This window comes from Microcaecilia unicolor, chromosome 3 (assembly GCF_901765095.1).
Source record: "Microcaecilia unicolor chromosome 3, aMicUni1.1, whole genome shotgun sequence".
In the NCBI taxonomy this organism is placed as follows: domain Eukaryota; kingdom Metazoa; phylum Chordata; class Amphibia; order Gymnophiona; family Siphonopidae; genus Microcaecilia; species Microcaecilia unicolor.
The window spans coordinates 191,452,840-191,477,470 of NC_044033.1; the positions used below are offsets into that span (position 1 = coordinate 191,452,840).

Here is a 24,631-nt window from a genome sequence, read left to right on the forward strand (position 1 = left end):
CTGGTGAACACAGCTTGTAAGTCCTTCTCGGTTCTTCTTTGAGTACTAGGGTCTGGCTCCAGCCAGACCTTGGAGCAAGGCTTGCACGTCTCAAACAGAAAGCAAAAACTGGTTACCTCAGCCAGGTCACAATTATTAAACATAGGTTGTGGTGGCATATGCTGGGGCTTCGACTCCTCCTTCCCTGGGCCCAGGGTTGCCAGGTGGAAAATTTTTTTCCCACCCAATCCCGCACAAGAAACAGCCCAAAACCCGCCCAAACACAAACCCCGCCCCTGACACCCCCACCCCCGCGTCATCAACCCCGCCCCCGCCGTCACCGGCCCCGCCTCCCCCGTCACCGGCCCCGCCTCCTCCGTCACCGGCCCCGCCTCCCACGTCACCGGCCCCGCCTCCCACGTCATCGGCCCCGCCTCCCACGTCATCGGCCCCGCCCAAAACGTCACTAACCCCGCCCCCCGCGGCCGAAAAAAACCCCGCCCTGAAGCCCAAAAACCAGCCCAAAAAACCGCAACCCGCCGCGGGCAAAAATTTCCCACGGCGGGTCGCGGAAAACCGCCCAATTGGGCGGTAAAACCACCCACCTGGCAACACTGCCTGGGCCTCCTTAACTTCAGTCTGACCCTGTCTTTTATACTTCCTGGTTCCGACTCCACCCCTCCCAGCTCACTTCCTCCCAGGGTGGGAATAGTGTTCTTAAGATAGCTCAGGCTGTCTAAGGGACTATTCTTAAGGGTGAGGGGCCATGTTCTATAACCTCCCTCACAAACAGGGAGGACAGAAATTAATTGCTGTTCAAATTTCCTGTCATGAGGGCTAGACAGCCCAAGTTGCAATGAAGGAGATACCTTCCTGCTGATTGAGAAAGGGAGAGGTGGGTACCTTGTGCTCAATGATCTTCTGAATGATTTTGGAAATGAGAGGTAAAGAGGAGAAAGGCATAAGGTGTGCCCAGTTCCTTGCAAAAACATCCAGCAGAAGTCTGCTCTCTGCTGGTTTCCTGTTCAAAATACCATCATTTTGCATTCTTCTAGGTTGCAAAGAGATCTACTTTGGAGAATTTCCACTTCTTCAACAGACTGTGGCTATGTTTCAGTTGGAGAACCATTTTTGGGAATCCAGGGTGTGACTCTGCCTGTTTGCTATTTGGTTATCATAGAAAAACAATGGCAGATAAAGATCTATCCAGCCTGCCCATCCACACCAACTACTATGCTCTACCACCTCGTCCTCTCTCTTAGAGATCCTATGTCCTTGTCCCACAACTTCCTGAATTCAGATACTGTCCTCATCTCCAACAGGGGGCTGATCCAAGCATCCACCACCTTTTCTGTAAAGAAATATTTTCTATAACCCTCATCCTATAATCCTGTAATTCCAGCAGTGCTGTAGCGAGGGCGGCTGACACCTGGGGCGGTTCGCCGCTGCGTACCCCCCCACCCGGGTGCAGCACGGTGCACCCCCCCCCCTCGGCGCGCGCGCGCACCTCCCCCGGAGCGCATTCCTACCAAAGGGGGCAGGTGGGAGGGCCGCTCCGCCCCGAGTGCACGTTGCTGGGAGCTGCGTCGGCTCCGCTGGTTCCCTGCTCTCTCTGCCTCGGAACAGGAAATAACCTGTTCCGGGGCAGAGACAGCAGTGAACCAGCGGAGCCGACACCCCCCCAGCGGCGTGCACCCGGGGCAGACCGCCCCACCCCTTTCTATGCCACTGAATTCCAGAGCTTCCTTTTCATTGAAAGAGGCCTGCCTCCTGAGCAGTGCTCTTCATGATGTTATACCTCCCCATCATTACATTTCTGAGTGGTTTACATTTCAACATACATATTAAATAACCTATTAACCAACATAAAACAAAATATTACAAACCTTACAAAAAATAGCTACACTATAATAAGAATTTAATCATTAAAATGCTACTGCAAATGGGCTTTTAGTTTCTTACAGAGCTTAAAATGTTTGCTCAAGCTGCAAGTCAGATGATAAAGCTTCGAAAACTCTGGGCCTCCTACTGAAAATACTAGAGACCGCGCTGACAGTTTTAGGGGTTTTAGTCGTAGCACATTATTTTATAAAATTTGGTGGATAATTGGTCATAAGCCATTTGGTCATATAGAATGTCCAAAATCTAAATAGGAAATAAGGTCATTTTTGAAAAAAAAAAAAAAAAAAAAAGATGTCTTTTTTTTTTGAAAATACTGTTTCGAACAAAAGTTTGTGCTTTGGACATTTTTTTTTTTGGTCCATTAAAAAAAAAAAGAATAAGTGTAAAACGTAGAGATTCGTGCCATTGGAATGGAGGAGGAGCCAGCATTTTTAGTAGACTCGTCTCCCAGACATCCCAGGAGAGCAATGGGGCACCCTAGAGGGCACTTCTGTACACCATGAAAATGCTCCCTTATCTTACCTTTGCTCCCTTATCTTGTTCTGAGCCCTCCAAAACCCACTGTCCCCCACTACAATAGCCCTTATGGGTGAAAGGGGCACCTATAGGTAGGTACAGTAGGGTTTTGGTGACTTTGGGAGGGGTCACCGTTTCCACCCAATTGTGACAGTTACAGGGAGATAGGGACCTGGGTCCCCCCACTGCTGGCTGTGGACTGCACAGAACCTTTACAGGTGGACACTTTTAGTCACTGGTTCTCAGTCTCTGTCTGATGGCAGGAGAGTATATTCCCATGTATCTAGACTGGTCTGAAGGGATGATGAGGAACTAAAAAGTACTGTTCTTAACTGATGTACACTGAGTTTGGTTTAGTTAATTGTAATCATATTATTCCCTAGCACCTGTTTAAAGTTAACCAATTAGTTAGGTTAAAAGAAGATCAATGAGTTTAGTCTTTTTCTAATTGCTTTTTCTATATGATAATCCAGGTACCAATATCACATCAAAAACAAATTACAATTTCAAATAAAGCAACATAATGTAAACATATTGTCACCCGGTGAAAGCGATTACCCAGCCCCTGCTTAGTGTACTCAGCCCATCGCTCTCATCTCACCTGGCCCGCCCCACCCCAAACAAGCCTCCCACTGTCTGTTCTGATAGGCATCTCTGTGGCCCCTGCCTCTCCCTTCCATGATTTGCTCCTCTCCTGAGGTTCACTCTTGTTCTGCACTTTTCCTGCAGCCCCGCATGTAGACCCCACTTGTCCCTGACAGAGAGACAACACAATAGATGTAGATTAAGTACATAGGCTCTGTGTGTGGTTTTTTTTCCTATCACCCAGTATTTGATGTCAGCAGGCTGAGTTATAGAAAAGCATCTTCATAACAGCCTTCCAGTGTCTCACTGCTACTTTCATGCTTGTGGTTCAAGTCCCTTTTTTAAATAAACACTTAAATTTTTTAAATTATATCTTACAATAATACAATCACCACTTAAAGTGAAAAGGAAAAAATAGAACATTTTTGTGCTGACAGCATGAGGGAATGGCAGTGATGCAAATGAATGATTCTCTAAAATAATATCCAAGTTGTAACTTTTTAATAGCTGACAGCGATTAATACTGGATTGTGGTATGCCTTTTTGGAGGGGGGCATATCACAGAGGGTTCAATTTTTTAAATCACACTGAGGCAAGGACGAAAGAAAAGGCTAGACAATGGACTCCTCAGTACTTAAGTATATAAGCATTGCCATACTAAGACAGACCAAAGGTCCATCAAGCCCAGTACCCTGTTTCCAATAGTGGTCAATCCAGGTCACCAGTATCTGGCAAGATCCCGAAATACTAGGTTAGCAGTGGCTTCTTTTGCACATGCCTGTTAACAAAGACTGGCTGAGATACCCAAGATTGCACAGTACCTCACTAACCCCCTTACCGATTTCTGTCTCTTTTTCTTGCTTTTCTTTTTCTGTTTCTTGGTTTTCCTGGAGCTGTGATCTACAAACAAAAACACAGCAGCATTGATTTCTCACTAAGTTACTGAGCAACACAAACCCTTCCCCCACGACCAGGCACGTGAATGGCACAGACTCCTACTGACCTCCTAACGAGAGGCACAGAGCACCCCCATTCCCAAGCAGTCACTCACCTGTAGCAGGTGTTCTCTGAGGACAGTAGGACGTGTATTCTCACATATGGGTGGACATCATCTGACGATGCTTAGTGTTCAAGGAAAAATCTCAAAGCCTTTGATGGTGCTGTACTGCCCAAAGTGAGCGCGTGGGACCAGCAGTGCTGTAATAAAGCAGATGGAATGCAATCCTATGGGAGGAGGGAGGGGATGTGAGAATACACATCCTGCTGTGCTTGGAAAACACATGTTACAAGGTGAGTAACTTTGTTTTCCCCAAAGACAACAGGACATTGTATCTCACATACCGAGTATCCCTAGCTACTAGGCTTACCAAAAACAACAAGGATCAATAGGGACTTGCAACAACAAAGTCGATCAAAAACCAATCAACCTAAACTTATACACAAACTTATTGTGAGAGTGCAGCCTGGAACAGAAGAAAAATAGGTCTAGGAGGGTGGAGATTGATTCTAGACCCCAAACAAACTTTGCACACCTGTTGACTGAACTGGCTGACATGTTGGGAATCTCACTCTAGGCAGTAATGAGATAAGTGCATAAGTGTTGCCATACTGGGACAGATCAAAGGTCCATCAAGCCCAGAATCCTGTTTCCAACAGTGGCCAATCCAGGTTACAAGTATCTGGCAAGATCCCAAAACAGTACAACACATTTTATGCTGCTTATCCTAGAAATAATTTCTAATAACGGATGGCAATATTCTACTAAATTATGGTGATAAACCTCCAAGCTATGGAAGTAGAATTTATACAGCGTATGCTGATTGCATACGCTGTATAAATTCTACTTCCATAGCTTGGAGGTTTATCCTAGAAATAAGCAGTGGATTTTCCCCAAGTCCATCATACCACATTGAGCCTGCAAAGAGGTGGGAAAATGTGGGATACAAATGCAATAAATAAATAAATAATAATGGCTTATGGACTTCTCTTTTAGGAAGCTATTCAAACCTTTTTTAAACACCACTAAGCTAACTGCTTTTACCATATTCTCTGGCAACGAATTCCAGAGTTTAATTACACGTTGAGAGAAGAAATATTTTCTCTGATTTGTTTTAAATTTACTATTTGTAGCTTCATTGCGTGCCTCCTAGTCCTAGCATTTTTGGAAACAGCAAACAAGCGATTCACACCTACCCATTCCACTCCACCCCTCAGTCGTCTTTTCTCCAAGCTGAAGAGCTTTACCACTTTAGCCTTTCCTCATACGAATGATGTGAATGCATGGACTGAAGACCACGTTGCAAGTCTCCTCAATGATTGCTGATCTCGCAAGGGCTACCTACACAGCCATGGCTCTAACATTGTAAGCTATGACCTTCTAGAGTCAGCCCAGATTGGTCGTAAGCAAAGGAAATGCAATCTGTTAGACAATTAGACAAGGCACATTTACTGATGGCTGCCCCCATCCTGTTTGGGTCAAAAGAAACAAAAAAGCCAAGTGGACTGTCTATGGGCTTTTGTCTGCTCCAGATAGAAGGATAAGGCTTGCTTGCATTCCAAGATATGCAGTGTACTTTTACCAGGATGGGCATGAGGCCTTGAGAAAAATATTGGTAGAACGCAAAGTGGAAATACGACATCACCTTTAGAAGGAACTTAGGATGCATGCGAAGAACTACTCTATTATGATGGAACTTTGTGTAAGGTGAATCAACTACTAGGGCCTGAAGCTCACTGACTCTGCACGCTGAAGTGACCACCAGAACTTCAGGTGGCAAGCAACAAGCGGCTCAAAACGAGCTGTCATCAGCTGGGTGAGGATGACATTGAGGTCCCATGTCACAGTGGGAGGTTTGATTCTGGGTTTTGTAAGAAGCAAACCTCTCATGATTCAAACAACTAGAGGCTGTAATAATTGTGGAGCTTTAGTTTCAAGGCCAATCATCTGGAAACTTAAGGCTTGTCCTATCTGTAATCAGCTCGCTAGTTTAAAACAAGAGGTCAGTAAATTAAAGCAGGAATTAGATGCACTTAAAGCAACTTCTAAGACTGCACAAAATCAAACCAAATTCACACCACTGCCTCAAAGGATAAAACCACCTAAGAATAGATGGCTCACAGTAGGCTTAGGCAGACTTCGTCATGTGACACAGAGGCATACACCCTCACAAGTGTTACCCCTACAGAATTCTTTTGCTCCATTAGAGCTCTGTGAGGTTCCTAAAAATAGAACTGAGCCAGAAGAAACAGCAAAAGCAAAAGAAATTAAGGTGGAACAAAAAGATATGGAGGGACCCAAAGACAGAAAACACACCAAAATATCAAATGTTGAAACACATACCAGGAAATGGAAATGTAAATGGAAAGTGATGACCACAAATGCTCGCAGTCTTGGCAACAAAGTTCATGACCTTCAAGCCCTGATGTTGGAGGCAGACTTAGACGTTGTTGCAATCACAGAGACATGGCTCAATGGGTCCCATGAAAGGGATGCAAACATACCAGGCTATAATCTATTTAGGAAGGATAGAGAGGGTCGTAAAGGTGGAGGAGTAGCTCTATATGTGAGAAATGATATCACAGCAACCGAAATGACAGGGACCTGGGGTAAGGAAGAAGCGATATGGATCACCTTAAAAAGAGATGATAGAACCTCTGTCCACGTGGGTGTTGTCTACAGACCTCCAACACAATTGGAAGAATTAGATAAAGACCTGATCGCTGATATTCAAAAGTTGGGAAAGAAGAGAGAGGTGCTGTTGCTGGGAGATTTCAATTTGCCGGATGTAGATTGGAAGGTTCCGTCTGCGGAATCGGAAAGAAGTAGAGAGATTGTGGATGCTTTCCAAAGTGCTCTGCTCAGACAAATGGTCATGGAACCCACGAGGGAGGGAGCGACGCTGGATCTGGTGCTCACAAATGCGGATAGCGTGTCAAATGTCCGAGTGGGTGCCCACCTGGGCGGCAGCGACCATCAAACGATTTGGTTTGATATGACGGCTGAAGAGGAGGGTTGCCACTCAAAACTCAAAGTCCTGGATTTCAAGCGTGCTGACTTTAGTAAAATGGGGGAATACCTAAGGAAGGAGCTGATGGGCTGGGAGGACGTACGAGAAGTGGAAGGACAGTGGTCCAGGCTGAAAGAAGCTATAAATAGGGCCACAAACCTTTATGTAAGGAAAGTAAATAAAAGCAAGAGAAAAAGGAAACCACTATGGTTCTCCAAGCAAGTGGCTGAGAAAATAAAGGCTAAAGAGTTCGCATTCCAGAAATACAAAAAAACTCAAGACGAGGAACACGGGGAGGAATACCGAAGGAAACTGAAAGAAGCCAAGAGAGAGGTACATCTGGCGAAAGCGCAAGCGGAAGAACAAATGGCTAGAAAGGTAAGGAGGGGTGACAAAAATTTCTTCAGGTATATTAGTGAAAGGAGAATGACTAAAAAGGGAATTGTGAGACTAAAAGATACTGCAAACCGCTATGTAGATAATGATGAAGAAAAGGCAAATTTGCTAAATAAATACTTTTGTTCTGTTTTTACTGAAGAAAATCCGGGACAAGGACCACGATGGACTGGCAAAAGTTCATTTGAGAATGGAGTGGATATAGCACCGTTCACGGAAGAGAGTGTGTATCAACAACTAGAAAAACTAAAGGTGGACAAAGCCATGGGACCGGATGAGATCCACCCCAGGATATTGAGGGAGCTCAGAGAGGTTCTGGCGGGTCCTCTTAAAGATTTGTTTAATAAATCCTTAGAAATGGGAGAGGTTCCGAGGGATTGGAGAACAGCGGAGGTGGTCCCTCTTCACAAAAGTGGTGATAGGGAAGAAGCTGGAAACTACAGGCCGGTAAGCCTCACTTCGATTATTGGAAAAGTAATGGAAGCGATGCTGAAGGAAAGGATAGTGAATTTCCTGGAAGAAAATGAGTTGCAAGATCCGAGACAACATGGTTTTACCAAAGGGAAATCGTGCCAAACGAATCTCATTGAATTCTTTGATTGGGTGACCGGAGAATTGAACCGTGGACGTGCTATAGACGTAATCTACTTAGATTTCAGCAAGGCTTTTGACACGGTTCCCCACAGGAGGCTCTTAAATAAACTGGATGGGCTGAAGATAGGAAGTGGTGAACTGGATTAGGAACTGGTTGACGGACAGGCGCCAGAGGGTGGTGGTGAATGGAGTTCACTCGGAGGAGGGAAAGGTGAGTAGTGGAGTGCCTCAGGGATCGGTGCTGGGGCCGATTCTGTTTAATATATTTGTGAGTGACATTGCCGAAGGGTTAGAAGGTAAAGTTTGCCTATTTGCGGATGATACTAAGATTTGTAACACAGTGGACACCCCGGAGGGAGTGGAAAACATGAAAAAGGATCTGAAAAAGCTAGAAGAATGGTCTAAGGTTTGGCAATTAAAATTCAATGCGAAGAAATGCAAGGTGATGCACTTAGGGAGTAGAAATCCAAGAGAGGCGTATGTGTTAGGCGGTGAGAGTCTGCTAGGTACGGATGGGGAGAGGGATCTTGGGGTGATAGTATCTGAGGATCTGAAGGCGATGAAACAGTGTGACAAGGCGGTGGCCGTAGCTAGAAGGTTACTAGGCTGTATAGAGAGAGGTGTGACCAGCAGAAGAAAAGAGGTGTTGATGCCCCTGTACAAATCATCGGTGAGGCCCCATCTGGAGTATTGTGTTCAGTTTTGGAGGCCGTATCTTGCTAAGGATGTAAAAAGAATTGAAGCGGTGCAAAGAAAAGCTACGAGGATGATATGGGATTTGCGTTACAAGACATATGAGGAGAGACTTGCGGACCTGTACATGTATACCCTGGAGGAAAGGAGGAACAGGGGTGATATGATACAGACATTCAAATATTTGAAAGGTATTAATCCGCAAACGAACCTTTTCCAGAGATGGGAAGGCGGTAGAATGAGAGGGCATGAAATGAGATTGAAGGGGGCAGACTCAAGAAGAATGTCAGGAAGTATTTTTTCACGGAGAGGGTGGTGGATGCTTGGAATGCCCTCCCGCGGGAGGTGGTGGAGATGAAAACGGTAACAGAATTCAAACATGCGTGGGATAAACATAAAGGAATCCTGTGCAAAAGGAAGGGATCCTCAGGAGCTTAGCCTAGAATGGGTGGCAGAGCTGGTGGTTGGGAGGCGGGACTAGTGCTGGGCAGACTTATACGGTCTGTGCCGGGGCTGGTGGTTGGGCGGCGGGGATAGTGCTGGGCAGACTTATACGGTCTGTGCCAGAGCTGGTGGTTGGGAGGCGGGGTTGGTGGTTGGGAGGCGGGGATAGGGCTGGCCAGACTTATACGGTCTGTGCACTGAAGAGGACAGTACAAATAAAAAAGCAGCACATATGAATTTATCTTCTTGGGCAGACTGGATGGACCGTGCAGGTCTTTTTCTGCCGTCATCTACTATGTTACTATGTTACAGAGATGGGCTTACCTTCCATATGGTGAAGATAATCTCCAATTGCACTGAGGTGAACCCTTATGGAGTTGGTTTTGAGACCAGACTCAGAAAGGTGGGTAAGATATTCAAGCTCTTTGTGGATTCTTTTCTGGAAGCAAGGAGAACTCTGGAGACTTCCTAATGCAACTGGAGAGATGCCAATTCTATACTCTCAGCATCCAAGCCATGAGGGCCAGGGATTGGAGGTTGGAATGCAAGAGAGATCCCTCATTCTGAGTGATGAGGGTCAAAAAGCATTACAGCCTCCAGGGATTTTCAAAGGCTAACTTCAGAAGTAGAAAGAACTAGCTCTGGCTCAGCCAATATGGAGGATCATGGTTTCCTGGTCCTGCTTGAATTTCACAAAGTGTTCCCCACAAGAGGGAGGATACACATACAGAAGACCCTTCTTCCTCTCCAGTGGAGGAGGAAAGCATCTGATGTGCCTGAGCCTAGAGCAAAACTGAGGGATTTGTTGTTGAAGTGAGCAGCAAAAAGATCCACTGAGGGGTATCCCACACTCAGTATTATCTTCTGGGCAATGCCCATGTTCAGAGACCACTTGTAAGGTTGCATTACCATGCTCAGTGTGTCTGCCAGGCTGTTGTCTTTTCCTGCCAGGTATGTTGCTCCGAGTACCATTCCCTTAGCAGTGGCCTATGCCACAACCTGACTGCCTCCTGACACAAAAGGTATGAACCCGTGCATCTGTGCTTGTTGAGGTAATGCATCACAACCTGTTTGAACAGGAATTATCTGATTGGACAGCCAATTTCTGAAAGCCTATTTGGAATGCAAGTCCCAAGGTCAGGTTGGACTGAATCATCCACCACAAGAACGACTCTTATAGAGCGGGAGTGGCTGAAATGAGACCCACTAGATTCCCAGAAGCCCAATACCACTGGGAAGCTAGGGTCCACTGAACCTCTCTCAAGTGGACACTTATCATGGGCGTCACATGCACTGTGGCGGCCATGTGGCCTAACCATCGCAACATCTGCTGAGCTGAAACCTGATGGCTCTGCCAGATCTGCAGGGTGATGGACTCTGAAGGCCTCAGCTCTGGGTTCTGGGAGAAAAGCCCTAACTTGAACCATGTCTAGCAGAGCTCCTATGAATTCCAATTGTTGAGAGAATTTGGGTAGTTTATGATGAACCCTAGTAGCTCCAACATCCCAATGGTTTTCCACATGGAATCCTGAGCTCCTTCTTTGAATGTGCTCTTAATCAGCCAATCATCCAGTTAGGAAAATACATGCACCCCAAGTCTGTGTAGACACACTGCAAAAATGGCAGGACATTTGGTGAATACTCGGGAAGCAGATGTGAGGCCAAAAGGCAGGACACAATACTGGTAATGGTGTTTCCCTACTTGAAATCGGAGGTACTTCCTGTGACTGAGAAGTATCTGAATGTGGGTGTAAGCATCTAAGTCCAGGTAAAGAACAGCCAATCATTTGCCTGAATCATGGTAAGAAAGGTGCCCATGGAAATGATCCTGAACTTTTCTCTGACCAGATATTTGTTCAGGGCCAAGGATGGGAGGAAATCTCCCCCCCCCACCCCATCTTTTTGGGCACCACGAAGTACTTGCAAGAGAATCCCCTCCTTTCTTCTCCTGGTGGTACAGGCTCAAATGTATGGGCCTGTAGAAAGGAGGAGAATTCCTCTGCAATCACAACCCAGTACTGTGAGCTCAAATTTGGCACGCTTGGTGGACAATTTTGAGGAATCTGATGTCAATTTAAGGCATAAACCCCCTGGACTATTTTCAGAACCCACCATTCAGAGGTTACAAAGGGGCCATCTTGTATGGAAAAAAATGTTGCTTCCCCCCTTAACGGAAGGCCATCTGAGATGGTCGCTTTTATTATGGCTATGCTTTCCTAGAGCCAATCAATAGCTCATCCCTTGCTCTGACTGGAGAGCTGGCTGGGTCTTGTGAGGCCCTCTGTTGCTTAGGCCTGGAGCAAGGCTCCTGGGATTGCTGAGAAGGGTGGGCCAGAAGAACATACCTATGCCTTTGAGAGTAGTAGGATCTCCTTTGGTTCCCACCTGAAAACCTCTGGGACATGGAGGCCGCTGAAAGAGGGTACCAAGATAGGGACTTCATGGTATCAGTACTTTTCTTGATAAGGTCTTCCACTTTGTCCCCACAAAGATTATCATGTTGCAAGGGACATCTGTCAATTTTTCCTGAATTACCGGTTCTAGATCTGAGACATGCAGCCAGGTGAGTAAGTGTATGCCAATACCTTATGTGGAAATCCTGGCCACCATATTGAAAGCATCATAGGTTGCATGGCCCAATGCTTTTGACACTCCTTCTGCTTGGCTACTTGTGGAGCCTCGGTCACTTACGCCTGGAGCAAGGCCCCTGGGATTGCTGAGAAGGGTGGGCCAGAAGAGCATACCTATGCCTTTGAGAGTAGTAGGATCTCCTTTGGTTCCCACCTGAAAACCTCTGGGACATGGAGGCCGCTGAAGGAGGGTACTAAGATAGGGACTTCATGGTATCAGTACTTTTTTTATGAGGTCTTCCACTTTGTCCCCCAAAAGATTATCACGTTGGCAAGGGACATCTGTCAGTTTTTCCTGAACCACCAGTTCTAGATCTGAGAAATGCAGCCAGGTGAGTCTGTGTATGCCAATACCTAATGTGGAAATCCTGGATACCATATTGAAAGCATCATAGGTTGCCTGGGCCCAGTGCTTTTGACACTCCTTCTGCAGCCTTATCTGGAGGTAGAGTGTCTGCAAACTCTGATACACTGTACGCCAAGTTCTGTGAGAAAATGCTCATGTAGAGCTGGGTAGGACTATGTGGGAGATTAACATAGAGGCCTGATAAACCTTTCTCTCAAAAGACTCTGAGGTCCTAGCATCCTGCCCCAGGGAAACAGATGCTTGGGTTCTAGAACTCTCAGTCCTTTTGAGAGTGAATTTGACTACCACAGAGTGGTGTGGAAGCTGTCGCTTCTCGAATCTGGGAGCCTTCTGGATTCTATATATAGATTCCATCTGCCGAAAAACTGGCTGTACAGAGAGAGGGGTTTCCTAATTCTTTATCTGCACTTGCCTCAGGATGCTGTGCACGGGCACTGTCATGACCTTTTTAGGAGTAGCCTCATAGTTAAGGACGTCCAAAATCTCAGCCCTGGGCTCATCCTCGACTTCCAAATCAAATGGAATGGCCTTGACAATTTCCCACAAATACTGATGGAGTGCTCCTCTTGTGAGGACTTTCTCCTTTCCTGAGGTGGAGATGGGTCTGATGGTAGACCAAGCAAGTCCTCCTCAGAGACCTTCTCTGGTTCCACATCAGACACCCAGGAACGGTCTTCAGACTCAGTAAAGTATTCTTCTTGAGAAGGCTGAGTCTGTGTCTGCTTTTGATGACTAGAATGACGTCTAGGCTCTCGGCCAGAGTGCCAAGGGACAGGTCCCATCCTGGACCCCGGGGGTATCTTCCTCTCCCAATGGACTGGACAGGAGCACTGCCAAGGGTCAATGTTGGTGCCCATCGAGAGAGCAGTGTCGGCGCATGGGTGAAAGACAAGTAGTGGGCCTCGAGGATCTGCTGGGGTGGAGCCATGATCAACATCAATGCCCTCGAGGCCTCGGCTGTGTGGTCAGGTCCTAGGCACAGCAAACACTAATTGTGTCAGTCACAGAAATGGTTTTACTGCACCTAGTATAGTTAAAATCATTGAGAATTTTAAGGGACAAAGGGACAAAAACAGTTGAAGTGAAATGAAACGACTCAATTTTTAAGGAAAAAATAGTGGAGCGTTCCGGCAGGATGCTCAGGGCCTAAGAGGGCCAAGGGAACCACACAAAAAAAATAAAGAAAACCTAAACAGGCTGAAAATAACTAAGAAATAATAAAGGAAGTCAAATAATGAAGAAATGAAGAAAAATTTGGAAAAAAATCCCCACATACCGCTGGGAAAGCACCAAGAAGTTAGGAGAAAAAGCACTGGAGAGAGCCGACTAAGATGACTGCTCTGCTCCGTGGACTGCTGGTCCCGCATGCTCACGTTGGGTGGCAAAGCACCTGCGCATGTGTGGAATGACGCTGCCAAAGGCAGCGTCCGTGCCGGGGATCCATCAGATGACGTCACCCATATGTGATATATAATGTCCTGCTTGTTCTCAGAGAAAAATCAATGACTGTGGAAGCAAATGTTATAGCCTCTGTAGTGGGTAGACCTCATAGTGATGGGGCAAATGAGCAATTGCTCCACCCCACCCCCCCCCCCCAGAATGACAGGGCAAATGAGTTCAGATCCCCCTTAATAACCCTGCAAGGGAGTGACACAGACCATACCCCAGCCCCTTCCCTTATTTCCCCCCTCCCCCATGTGACTGGGCAGATGAACACAGACCCATGATTACTAAAGCACCCAGCAGCACAGACCTCCCATGCTGTCCCTCCCCCCAGTGACTGGTCAAGCAAGTGCCAGAAATATATGGTGACTGAGAAAATAAACAGCATAGAGCCTTGGAGGCTAAGAAAGTGGCAAAGACCCATGGTGACTAGAAGAACAGCATGGATAACTAAGCGGGCAAGGGAATGATATACATCTGTTGCTGACAGCTATGTCTGCATCACAGATTCTACATACACACAGTAGAGGAGTGTGGTAGTCGTGTTAGTCCACTCTTAAGGTTATCAATAGAAATCAAACAAAATAAAACATGGAAAAGAAAATAAGATGATACCTTTTTTATTGGACATAACTTAATACATTTCTTGATTAGCTTTCGAAGGTTGCCCTTCTTCGTCAGATCGGAAATAAGCAAATGTGCTAGCTGACAGTGTATGTAAGTGAAAACATTCAAGCATTACTATGACAGTCTGACAGGGTGGGAGGATGGGGGTGGGTCAGAGGTATGCATGGGGACATCAAAGCATATCATTGATATTCTAACAGGATGGATATGGATAGGTGAGGGGTGGGGTGATCAACAGAGACATACAGCTTTATGGTTTATAATGGGCTAGGAACCCTAGATCCTTGTTAAGTCCTTTCTGTTGGGTGTTAAAATATTCAATCATTCTGACTTCAAAGGTCTTACGTTCTTGTATGGTTTTAAAGTTACCTTTCAGTTCTCACTGTGAAATCACTGGTACAGTGTCCTGGTTCTGTGAAGTGCTGTCCCACCGGGGTGGGGGCCCTACTGGCTGTATTGTTCATGTGATGTCTAATCAGATTCAAAATTGACTACTCCCCAGAAAAAGTCAATTTTTTGGACACCACGGTCTCAATCAGTGATGGCTGTATACAAACATCTATATACAAGAAACCCACAGACAGATGCAGCTACCTCCACAACTCCAGCTTCCATCCTTCACATACATAACATCCAAGGAGAAAAACAATACATTGCTATCCGCAAAAAGGAAATAAAGCTATACTCTCTTCTTCAAAATCAAAGAGAGAGAAACTGCTTATCCTTGAATAGCTACAGCTCTGCAGAACCAACATCCCCAGACACCTTGGAGACACTTGGATACATATCTGAGGCATGTGAAAATCAGAGCCCAAACAAACCAGGGAATACTGATCACACCTTTACAGATGCAAACCAAATGGGGATAATAAACCTCTCGAACCATCAATTATCACAACATGAGGTCTCTGTGCTCTTCAAAGGGCTCTCATTCTGCCCATCTAGTAAACTAGATGAAATCCAACTATACTCAGACCTAGAAGAATTCTTTAGAAAAATGCGCCTTAAAACACATTTCTATAATAAAGGGACACCAAACAGACCGGAGTACAGCCTTAAACAAAAGAACACTTATTTCACCCCACAGGAGGGACAAAACTACAAGCTGGATAATTACATAGAAAGTTTCAGACATAGGGTGAAATCCCAACTTTCCAACAAACAAAACAGAATCCTGTACAATCTTACCCCACCAGAAAGAGCGGCCATAAGAACCCTACAAACTAATGAACGCATTATCATCAAACCCGCAGACAAAGGAGGCGCAGTGGTAATTATGGACATACAAAAATACATTGAAGAGGGGCACAGATAGCTCTCAGACAATAAATACTACAGGAAACTAACTGAGGACCCCACACAGGATTATACAAAACAGCTGAAAGACCTTATCAAAACATTTCCTACACAAGCGCAACCTCACCTGAAGAAACTCATACCAAACCAGCCTGCTGTGGGCACATTCTACATGCTACCCAAGATCCACAAACTGGGAAACCCTGGCAGACCAATCATATCAGGTATTGGCACACTCACGGAAGAAATATCTGGATTCATAGAGAGAATTCTGAAACCTCTCGTACACAAAACTAACAGCTTCATACAAGACACCACAGACTTTCTGAATAAATTGAAAAATATTAAGCAACTACCACCTAACACCCTTCTGGTCACGATGGATGTAGAATCACTATACAGCAACATTCCACATGCGGATGGCATAGCTGCATGTGGAAGACTCCTAAAAAAATCCACACTGGACCATCAATACTCACCAGAAACTATTACAAAATTAATCAAATTCATTTTAACTCACAACTACTTCCGCTTTAACAATATCTATCTGCAAATAATGGGCACTGCGATGGGCACCAGGACAGCACCCCAATATGCCAACCTTTTTATGGCTGAGCTGGAAGAGACATTTCTGAATACACACCAGACGAAACCTCTAAAATACTACCGGTACATCGATGACATTTTTATGATTTGGACGGAGGGTGAAGAAACTCTGAAACAATTTTATTCTGCCTTCAATACATACCATCCTACAATCAGATTCAAAATTGACTACTCCCCAGAAAAAGTCAATTTTTTGGACACCATGGTCTCAATCAGTGATGGCTGTATACAAACATCTATATACAAGAAACCCACAGACAGATGCAGCTAGCTCCACAACTCCAGCTTCCATCCTTCACATACAAAAAGATCCATCATTTACAGCCAAGCCACAAGATACCACCATATCTGCTCTGACCCAGGGGACAGTGACAGACACCTTAAAAGCCTGACTGCATCCTTCAAACAGAAAGGATACAACCCCAAAATAATCTCCAAGAATATTGCCTCCTCCCTCAAAACACCCAGGGAGAATCTGCTACAGTACAAGGAGAAAAAATCCACAGACAGAATCCCCCTTGTAGTGACATACAATCCAGAGCTGGAAAAAATGAGGAAAATCATAAGAGATCTACAACCTATACTCCAGGAGGATGAATTACTGAAAGAGATATTCCCATCCCCACCAGTACTGGCCTTCTGACAGCCATCCAACTTAAAACACAAGCTAATCAGAAGTAAACTTCCATCACAGACTGAAAAGGAACAGAAGGGCACACGTCCCTGTAATTTATCCAGTTGCAAACTATGCCAAAATATTTCACAGGACCCCACAGTTATCCACAAAGGAAAGATATTCAACATAAAGGGATCTTTCACTTGCTCATCTTCCAATGTGGTATATATCATTCAGTGTTAAAAATGTAACGAAGGATGCTATATTGGAGAAACAGGCCAGATGCTTAAGACAAGATTCAATTTACATAGACATCACATGAACAATACAGCCAGTAGGGCCCCCACTCTGGTGGGACAGCACTTCACAGAACCAGGACACTGTACCAGTGATTTCACAGTGAGAATACTGAAAGGTAACTTTAAAACCATACAAGAACGTAAGACCTTTGAAGTCAGAATGATTGAATATTTTAACACCCAACAGAAAGGACTTAACAAGGATCTAGGGTTCCTAGCCCATTATAAACCATAAAGCTGTATGTCTCTGTTGATCACCCCACCTCTCACCTATCCACACCCATCCTGTTAGAATATCAATTGATATGCTTTGATGTCCCCATGCATACCTCCGACCCACCCCCATCCTCCCACCCTGTCAGACTGTCATAGTAATGCTTGAATGTTTTCACTTATATAAACTGTCAGCTAGCACATTTGCTTATTTCTGATCTGACGAAGAAGGGCAACCTTCGAAAGCTAATCAAGAAATGTATTAAGTTATGTCCAATAAAAAAGGTATCATCTTATTTTCTTTTCCATGTTTTATTTTGTTTGATTTCTATTGATATACATACACACAGAAACATACCAGTACTGAGGACTGATACATTTACCGGATCATGCCTGCATCACAGACAAGATTATGACTGTTAGAGGTTGACTGAATTTTGGTTTTGATTACCTGCCGAAACTGGCCCAAAATCTTTTTTCTGTACAATTTCAGTTTCGGCTGAAAGACTACAGCCATGGCTTCAGTTCTGGCAGAAACTGTGTGTTTTCGGTGAAAGTTGAAAATTTGTGCTTTGTCCTGTTTATCTTCTTCCCTCCCTCCCCCTCCCCTCTGAATAGGAGTTGTTTCTCCCCTCGCCCACCTGTAGGTGCCCCTCGGGCCTATTTTATAATCCCTGGCAATCACATTCCACAAAAAATCAGAAGTAAACTTCCTTCACAGACTGAAAAGGAACAGAAGGGCACACTTCCCTGTAATTTATCCAGTTGCAAACTATGCCAAAATATTTCACAGGACCCCAAAGTCATCCACAAAGGAAAGATATTCAACATAAAGGGATCTTTCACTTGCTCATCTTCCAATGTGGTATATATCATTCAGTGTAAAAAATGTAACGAAGGATGCTATATTGGAGAAACAGGCCAGATGCTTAAGACAAGATTCAATTTACATAGACATCATATGAACAATACTGGTGCCAGCAGGGTTCCCACGCCTGTTGGTCAACATTTTACAGGACCAGGACACTGTACCAGTGATTTCACAGTGAGAATCCTCAAAGGTAACTTTAAAACCATACAAGAACGTAAGACCTTTGAAGTCAGAATGATTGAATATTTTAACACCCAACAGAAAGGACTTAACAAGGATCTGGGGTTCCTAGCCCATTATAAACCATAAAGCTGTATGTCTCTGTTGATCACCCTCCCCTCACCTATCCACACCCACCCTGTTAGAATATCAATGATATGCTATGATGTCCCCATGCATACTTCCTACCCACCCCCCCTCCTCCCACCCTGTCAGACTGTCATAGTAATGCTTGAATGTTTTCACTTATATACACGGTCAGCTAGCACATTTGCTTATTTCCGATCTGAGGAAGAAGGGCAACCTTCGAAAGCTAATCAAGAAATGTATTAAGTTATGTCCAATAAAAAAGGTATCATCTTATTTTCTTTTCCATGTTTTATTTTGTTTGATTTCTATTGATAACCTTAAGAGTGGACTAACACGGCTACCACACTCCTCTAAACAAAAAAAAAGAATGCAAAGAGTAGCACCCCCCACCAGTTGATATATTCAAGGTAGGAGCGATCCCCAATAGCTCCTGCCCATGCTGGCTCTGTTCTCAAAATGGCTGCTATGACCTTTAATGGCAATCTGACGAGACTGCCGCAAGAGGTCACAACAGCCATTTTGCAGCTAGAGCTGACAAAGGCAAGAAAAACTGGGGATCACTCCTACCTTGAAAATATCACTAGGCCAACTGGGGTGGGGGGGTGGGGGGGGGCTCTTCTTTGCATTATTTTTTTGTGGAATGTGATTGCAAGTAATGCAGTTATGATTTTGCACAGTAGTTTATATGATAGAGTTTCAAATAAAATGCCTTTGATAGAAATGTTAAGAAGGAATTTAAGTCTGTAAATCTGTGATGATAAGCTCCTTAGGAATTAGCTTCTCTATGGAGATATGACATCAGCTGTCACTCCAAATGTGGGACAAAGTCAGCCACTGTAAAAGCACTGTAGCTTTTAGTTTCGGTTTTCATTAGCTGAGGTCCATTGTGCAGAGGCTATTTTGTTTGGAGGTACAATATGGTCTTTCATTATTTAAATAATTATATATATATATATATATTCTGGTTTGGATACTTATTTGGGTGATTCTAAACACTTTCCAGGCTATGCTGGGTATGATGCAGGGTTTTAATCAAACATCGAGAAGCTAGATTCTATGAGAAAGAAACCTGCAGTGATTGATTTTCAAGAACAAGTACTGGTCGGCTTATAGTGTTAGTAAGGAAATGATATTACAATGAAATGAAGTTTATATATTAGAAAATAATTTGAGAATGTATTGCTCTTGAATGTAATTTTTCAGAGCATATAGTCCTCATATTCTGTGACATTAATGTGCTTTTTATTCTGTATTATGCATCAGGCTAGTATAATGTCCACCGTGTAGACCAATGTCTGGACTTCCTTTAAAGCAAAGATACTTACCTGTAGCAGGTATTCTCCAAGGACAGCAGGAATCACATTCTCACAAGTGGGTAGATGATCCATGTCACCCAGGAATTGGCAAGTTAGCCAGCAAAGAAAAAATTCCAGAGCCTTCTGGGGCGTGCACCATGCATGGCAGGTGCAAGCACCCCTGATGCTGATGCATATCGCTGCATTAAGCCCTCCAAGAGCTCAGGCAGCAGGGTCCGGACACGCATGTCAAGAGCCACCATCGGTAAAGGCTGAGGGGCCTGTGTGGGGTCAGGTTGCCGAAGCGCTCTGGGTGCAGGAGCAGGATCTCGCTGCTGGGAGATAGGCGCATTGGCACCTCTTGCATGGAGGGAGAGCGGTCCTCCTGGCATTCACGCTTTTTGGGTGCCGAGTCCCTAGGCGTCCCGCAGCTCCTGGCACCATGCGTTGAAGGAGATCGGTGTCAGTGCTTCTTAGCCTTCGCCCAATGCACTTCATCCAAACTTCTCAGTGCCGATGAGGATGTTGAATCCTCACATCGCCTCGGTGTCGGGTCCGAAGATGGCCGGTCCCAGGGGCCCTGCACAGCAAGAGGCCTCGAGGCAGGTGGCGATCTAGTCGATGCCTCATTGCTCCCAGTGTTGCAGGGTCTCGCAGCAGACATCCCTACCTGGACTCCCAACGCTGATGCTTCCTTTGATGTTGACACTGCCGCCGACCTCGATGTCAATGCCGAAGAACCAGACTGAGCTCCAAAAAGTTTTTCTCGTTGAGCTTCTCAGGAAATGTGTGTCCTTTTCTTCATACGAAGGCAAAGGACACAATTTGCCGGACTATGGTCGGGCCTGAGACACTGAATACACCAAGAATGTATATCAGTACCCAAGATGATCCGGTTGCACTGGGAGCAACGCTTGAAGCCAATGAGAGTCTTCAATGATATGGAAGGAAAAATGGCTCTGGCAAAATCAAAAGTTGCGATTATGCCTGAAAAATGGAAAAAGGCACAAAAAGAAGAGACCTGTCTGAGCAGGCCTAAATGGAGGCCCGCGACAAAAAAATAAAGAAAACTTAAATGTGGGCCAAAGAAAAACTAGGGAAAATAAAAGGAAATTTTTTTCCCTAATAACGACAGAAAAAGGAGAAAACAAGGGAAAAAGGCACTGAAACGCAGTTAAGGCTCTTCCCGGGCAACAAAGAGCGCAGCTGTTTCCTCTCATGGAAAGAAAGTAATTGAAGAGACACAAAGACGCTGCGGATGGGAAGATGCTACATGCATGCGCGGTGGGGCACTGCGCGTGTCCCAGAAGGCTCTGGAATTTTTTCTTTGCTGGCTAACTTGATGATTCCCGGTCAACTCGGATCGTCTACCCACTTGTGAGAATGTAAGCCTGCTTGTCCTCAGAGAATCTATTTTACTAAGAATCTATATTATGCTTGTCCTTAATCAGTTTCATATTTAAATACAAAATTACTCAATGCTACTTTCTCTGCATAGTTTGGGTAAGCATAAAAAGCTGGTAATCGCTGATATTTGCACAAAGTTCCTGTCTCAGAGGATATTTAACTACATTTGCACAAACTTGGGAACCTAAACTTGCAATACTTTATTGGTTCACATTCACACAACCAATCTTTAGTTTTTGGTTTTGGATGCAGTTTCAGGCTGCTAGTGACTGTATCACAGATTCTCCATGTACAGGATCTTGCCTGAATCATAATTCCGTGAAGTATGTAGGTAATTCTTCCACAAGCTTTAGATAATCAGATATTCTGTATAGATGTGCAATTCCACAAAGCACTGTGAAAGATATAGGAAGGGAAGGATCTTGTAGCCAAGATGGTGGCATATGAAAAAGGAAGAACACAAAATGTCCTCGATGAAAAGTGATCTCTTAGAAATAGTCATATCCTATGGCAGTGGTTCCCAAACCTGGTCCTGGAGGCACCCCAGCCAGTCAGGTTTTCAGGATATTCACAATGAATATTCATGAGAGAGATTTGCATGCAGTGGAGGCAGTGCATGCAAATCTTTTTCATGAATGTTCATTGTGGTTATCCTGAAAACCTGATTGGCTGGGGTGCCTTCAGGACCAAGTTTGGGAACCACTGCTCCTATGGCTTACAGCTAGGATATATCCTTGCAATGCAGAAAATGATCAGCAGACTAGACAGGCCAATTGTTCTTTTTCAACTATTATCTATATCACTAACGATTTCTAAAAATGTAACCTGAATCTAGAGAAGAAGAGAAATCAGATCCAGTCTCCGAATGATTCCGCTTTTTCCTTTTCTGTGGTCTGTGATGGTGCTCATCTTCCTCAGACTCTGAGCCCTAGAAATTCAGAAATATTTTTAGACCTGGAAACGAGAACCAGATGTATTCAGCCACAATTTCTCAGGCATTATCTTAACACCTATAGCCAGGACTCCTGATCTGTCACAATTATATGGCTGTAGGAAGAACTGCAAAATCCAACTCTTCTTGTGGTATTACCTATTCCTCATAAAATCACCACAGGAGTAATCAGAGTGCGGGACAATGAACAAAAAAGAGAGCAAGTGAGGGGCAGAGGGTGAAGAAATTGGGGGGGGGGGGCAAGACTAAAGGAGAGGATCAGAAGGACTGTGGGGTATGAGGAAGGAGACTAAAAAAGCATGAGGAACAGAAGGTATTGGTACTGGCTACAGAGGTGTGAGGATCCCTCTCCATCCCCCCATTCCATGAATCTTGCTCCCCTCCATCCCTTTGAATTTCTGTCCCCTTCCTTCCCTTAGTCCTCTTTCCAAAGATATGTTTTTCCATTTCCCTCCTCTGAGATCCCTCCCTCTATTCTGTATTCCCTTCTTCCTTCTCAGTACTGATCACTAAAATCCCTTTTCCCCCAAAAGGAGCCAGTTAAACTAAATGGACAGATGCAACAGAAATAAAATTTACATTATTTAGTATGCAAAATATGCAAATGTACCATATCATTGACACAAAATTAAGACACTTTGTGGCAAAATTTTATACCTCTTACTGCAGAATGTGTCCTTGAGTTGCAGCATTAAACTGGGGGGGGGGGGGGGGCTGTGTCTATAACTATACTGTGTGCTCCCTTACATTTTCATATCCAGGATTTTCAGGCCAGAGATAGACTTGCCTGCACATCCATCCAATCTTCACTCCTGCAAAATTAGTCTCTGTCACAGGACCCGCCCCTTTCTCTATTAGCAAAGGACTGAATCTGCTCACCGAATGGGAGCGTGATCTCTTGCGGTGGTGCTTTTTAGATTTCTTGGAATGCTTCTTGCTCTTGGAGTGATGATGCTGACATTCATTCTGTATCAAAACAGTCAAAGCAGATGTCAAAAGAATCTTTAACTGCAGCACAGCCCACATCCTTTTCCCTTAAGGCATAGTAAACACAGGAGATAAAATATCTACCAGGGAGCTACCTGGCCATAGTTTAGGGAGTTAGGGGGTATGACTGGTTTGATGCCACAGGATACATCTTTGAAAAGGGTACATAGCTGTTAGAGATGGCATGTGGTGGCAGAATCTGCACTGTTCATACGGTGGGATGAAGTGGTGACAAGGGCGTTTCCTGCAGTTTTAGAATAGGGCACTAAAATCCTCTAGCTATAACACTAAGTAGTACTAAACTGCCTGTTACTGCGCAGGGTCATGATAACAGGAGGAACAACCCATCTGTACCTGAGGACAAGGTAGCCATAAAGGTAGCCATAGACAGAACAATGAATCTTTTCAGGGCCATCCACAAACAAAGAGGGCAGACACACCATTTACTACACGTACCTGGAGAAATTCTTTAAAAAGACGAATTCTCTCTGACTCCACAGTGATCTGATCAAAGGCATGGTCACCAACAAATTGTTCCCTTACCTGCAAGCAGGGTGAGATGCAAGCACAATATGATAATGCGAGATAAAATGTCTGTCACATTACAGGGCATAGGGAATATGAAAAAATAGAAATCTTCTGACCATCAATTTCCTTTCTATTTACTCACATAACAATCAGAGTATTGCCTGCCTTAAAGCTTAACAGGTCAGCAGCCATAAGAAGTGCTTTTACACCATTTCTTGTTTAGGAATAATCTTCTCCCTGCAATCCTGAGTACTTCTCCAGAAATGTTGACATGGAAAACAAATAAAAACCCACATGCTACAGTGCAATCCTTCTGTGAAAGGAAATTATAAACAGGTCCTTGTTATCTGAAAGCAAAGAGCATAAGAACATAAGAATAGCTATACTGGGTCAGACCAATGGTCTATCTAGCCCCGTATCCCGTTTCTAGCAGTGGCCAAGCCAGGTCACGAGTACCTGGCAGAAAGCCAAATAGTAGCAATATGCCATGCTACCAATCCCAGGGCAAGCAGTGGCTTCTCCATGTCCACCTCAATAGCAGACTATAGACTTTTCCTTCAGGAACTTTACCAAAGCTCTTTTATTATTGAAATCTGTTTATTAAAGCATTAGAACATACAACAAACCAAAACAACCCCCTGTACAAAAACAGCAAACCCCAACCCTCCTCACCCAAACAACCATAGAGCAGATTGATCAAAAATCCAAACATATGCCAGAAAACAAGTCAGGGCCTTTTCCTTCAAACCTTAACCGCTATCAAAAGGATTTTGTAACCCCACCCCAAATCCTCCCTATCCTCCCCCCTCAGGGAGAGTTGGCAAATAAGAGAAGAAAAAAATAAAACTCACTGCAAAACAGAAAAACAATTCAATACTTGGCTATGTGCAGTGGGTGATCCCTGTAGTAAATATGTACCACATACCTATAAAAATCTCTGTTGCTGTTTGGGGGACAAATGTGCTCCAAAAGATTCCCAGAGCATTAAAGTATGAAGTTTATTTCTCCAGTACCAAATAGAGGGTGGGTAGTCTAGCAACCAGTTGATTAAGGATGCATTTCTTACCCA

General features: G+C 44.5%; 1 protein-coding gene across 2 annotated transcripts in view; it reads right to left on the reverse strand.

The window, feature by feature from the left end:
- The window catches only part of PRPF40B (pre-mRNA processing factor 40 homolog B), a 379,532-nt gene that overhangs the window by 24,609 nt on the left and 330,292 nt on the right, over positions 1-24,631 (reverse strand). The window contains exons 24-27 of one of the 2 annotated variants that reach the window (XM_030196851.1): positions 23,491-23,577; positions 22,927-23,013; positions 21,921-22,023; positions 3,821-3,882 (exon numbers count right to left, since the gene is read on the reverse strand). In XM_030196851.1, the coding sequence (XP_030052711.1) occupies positions 3,821-3,882; positions 21,921-22,023; positions 22,927-23,013; positions 23,491-23,577 (339 nt within the window). Of the gene's footprint in view, positions 1-3,820; positions 3,883-21,920; positions 22,024-22,926; positions 23,014-23,490; positions 23,578-24,631 lie in introns of those variants that run through there. The other variant, XR_003941483.1, reaches the window with a different exon arrangement.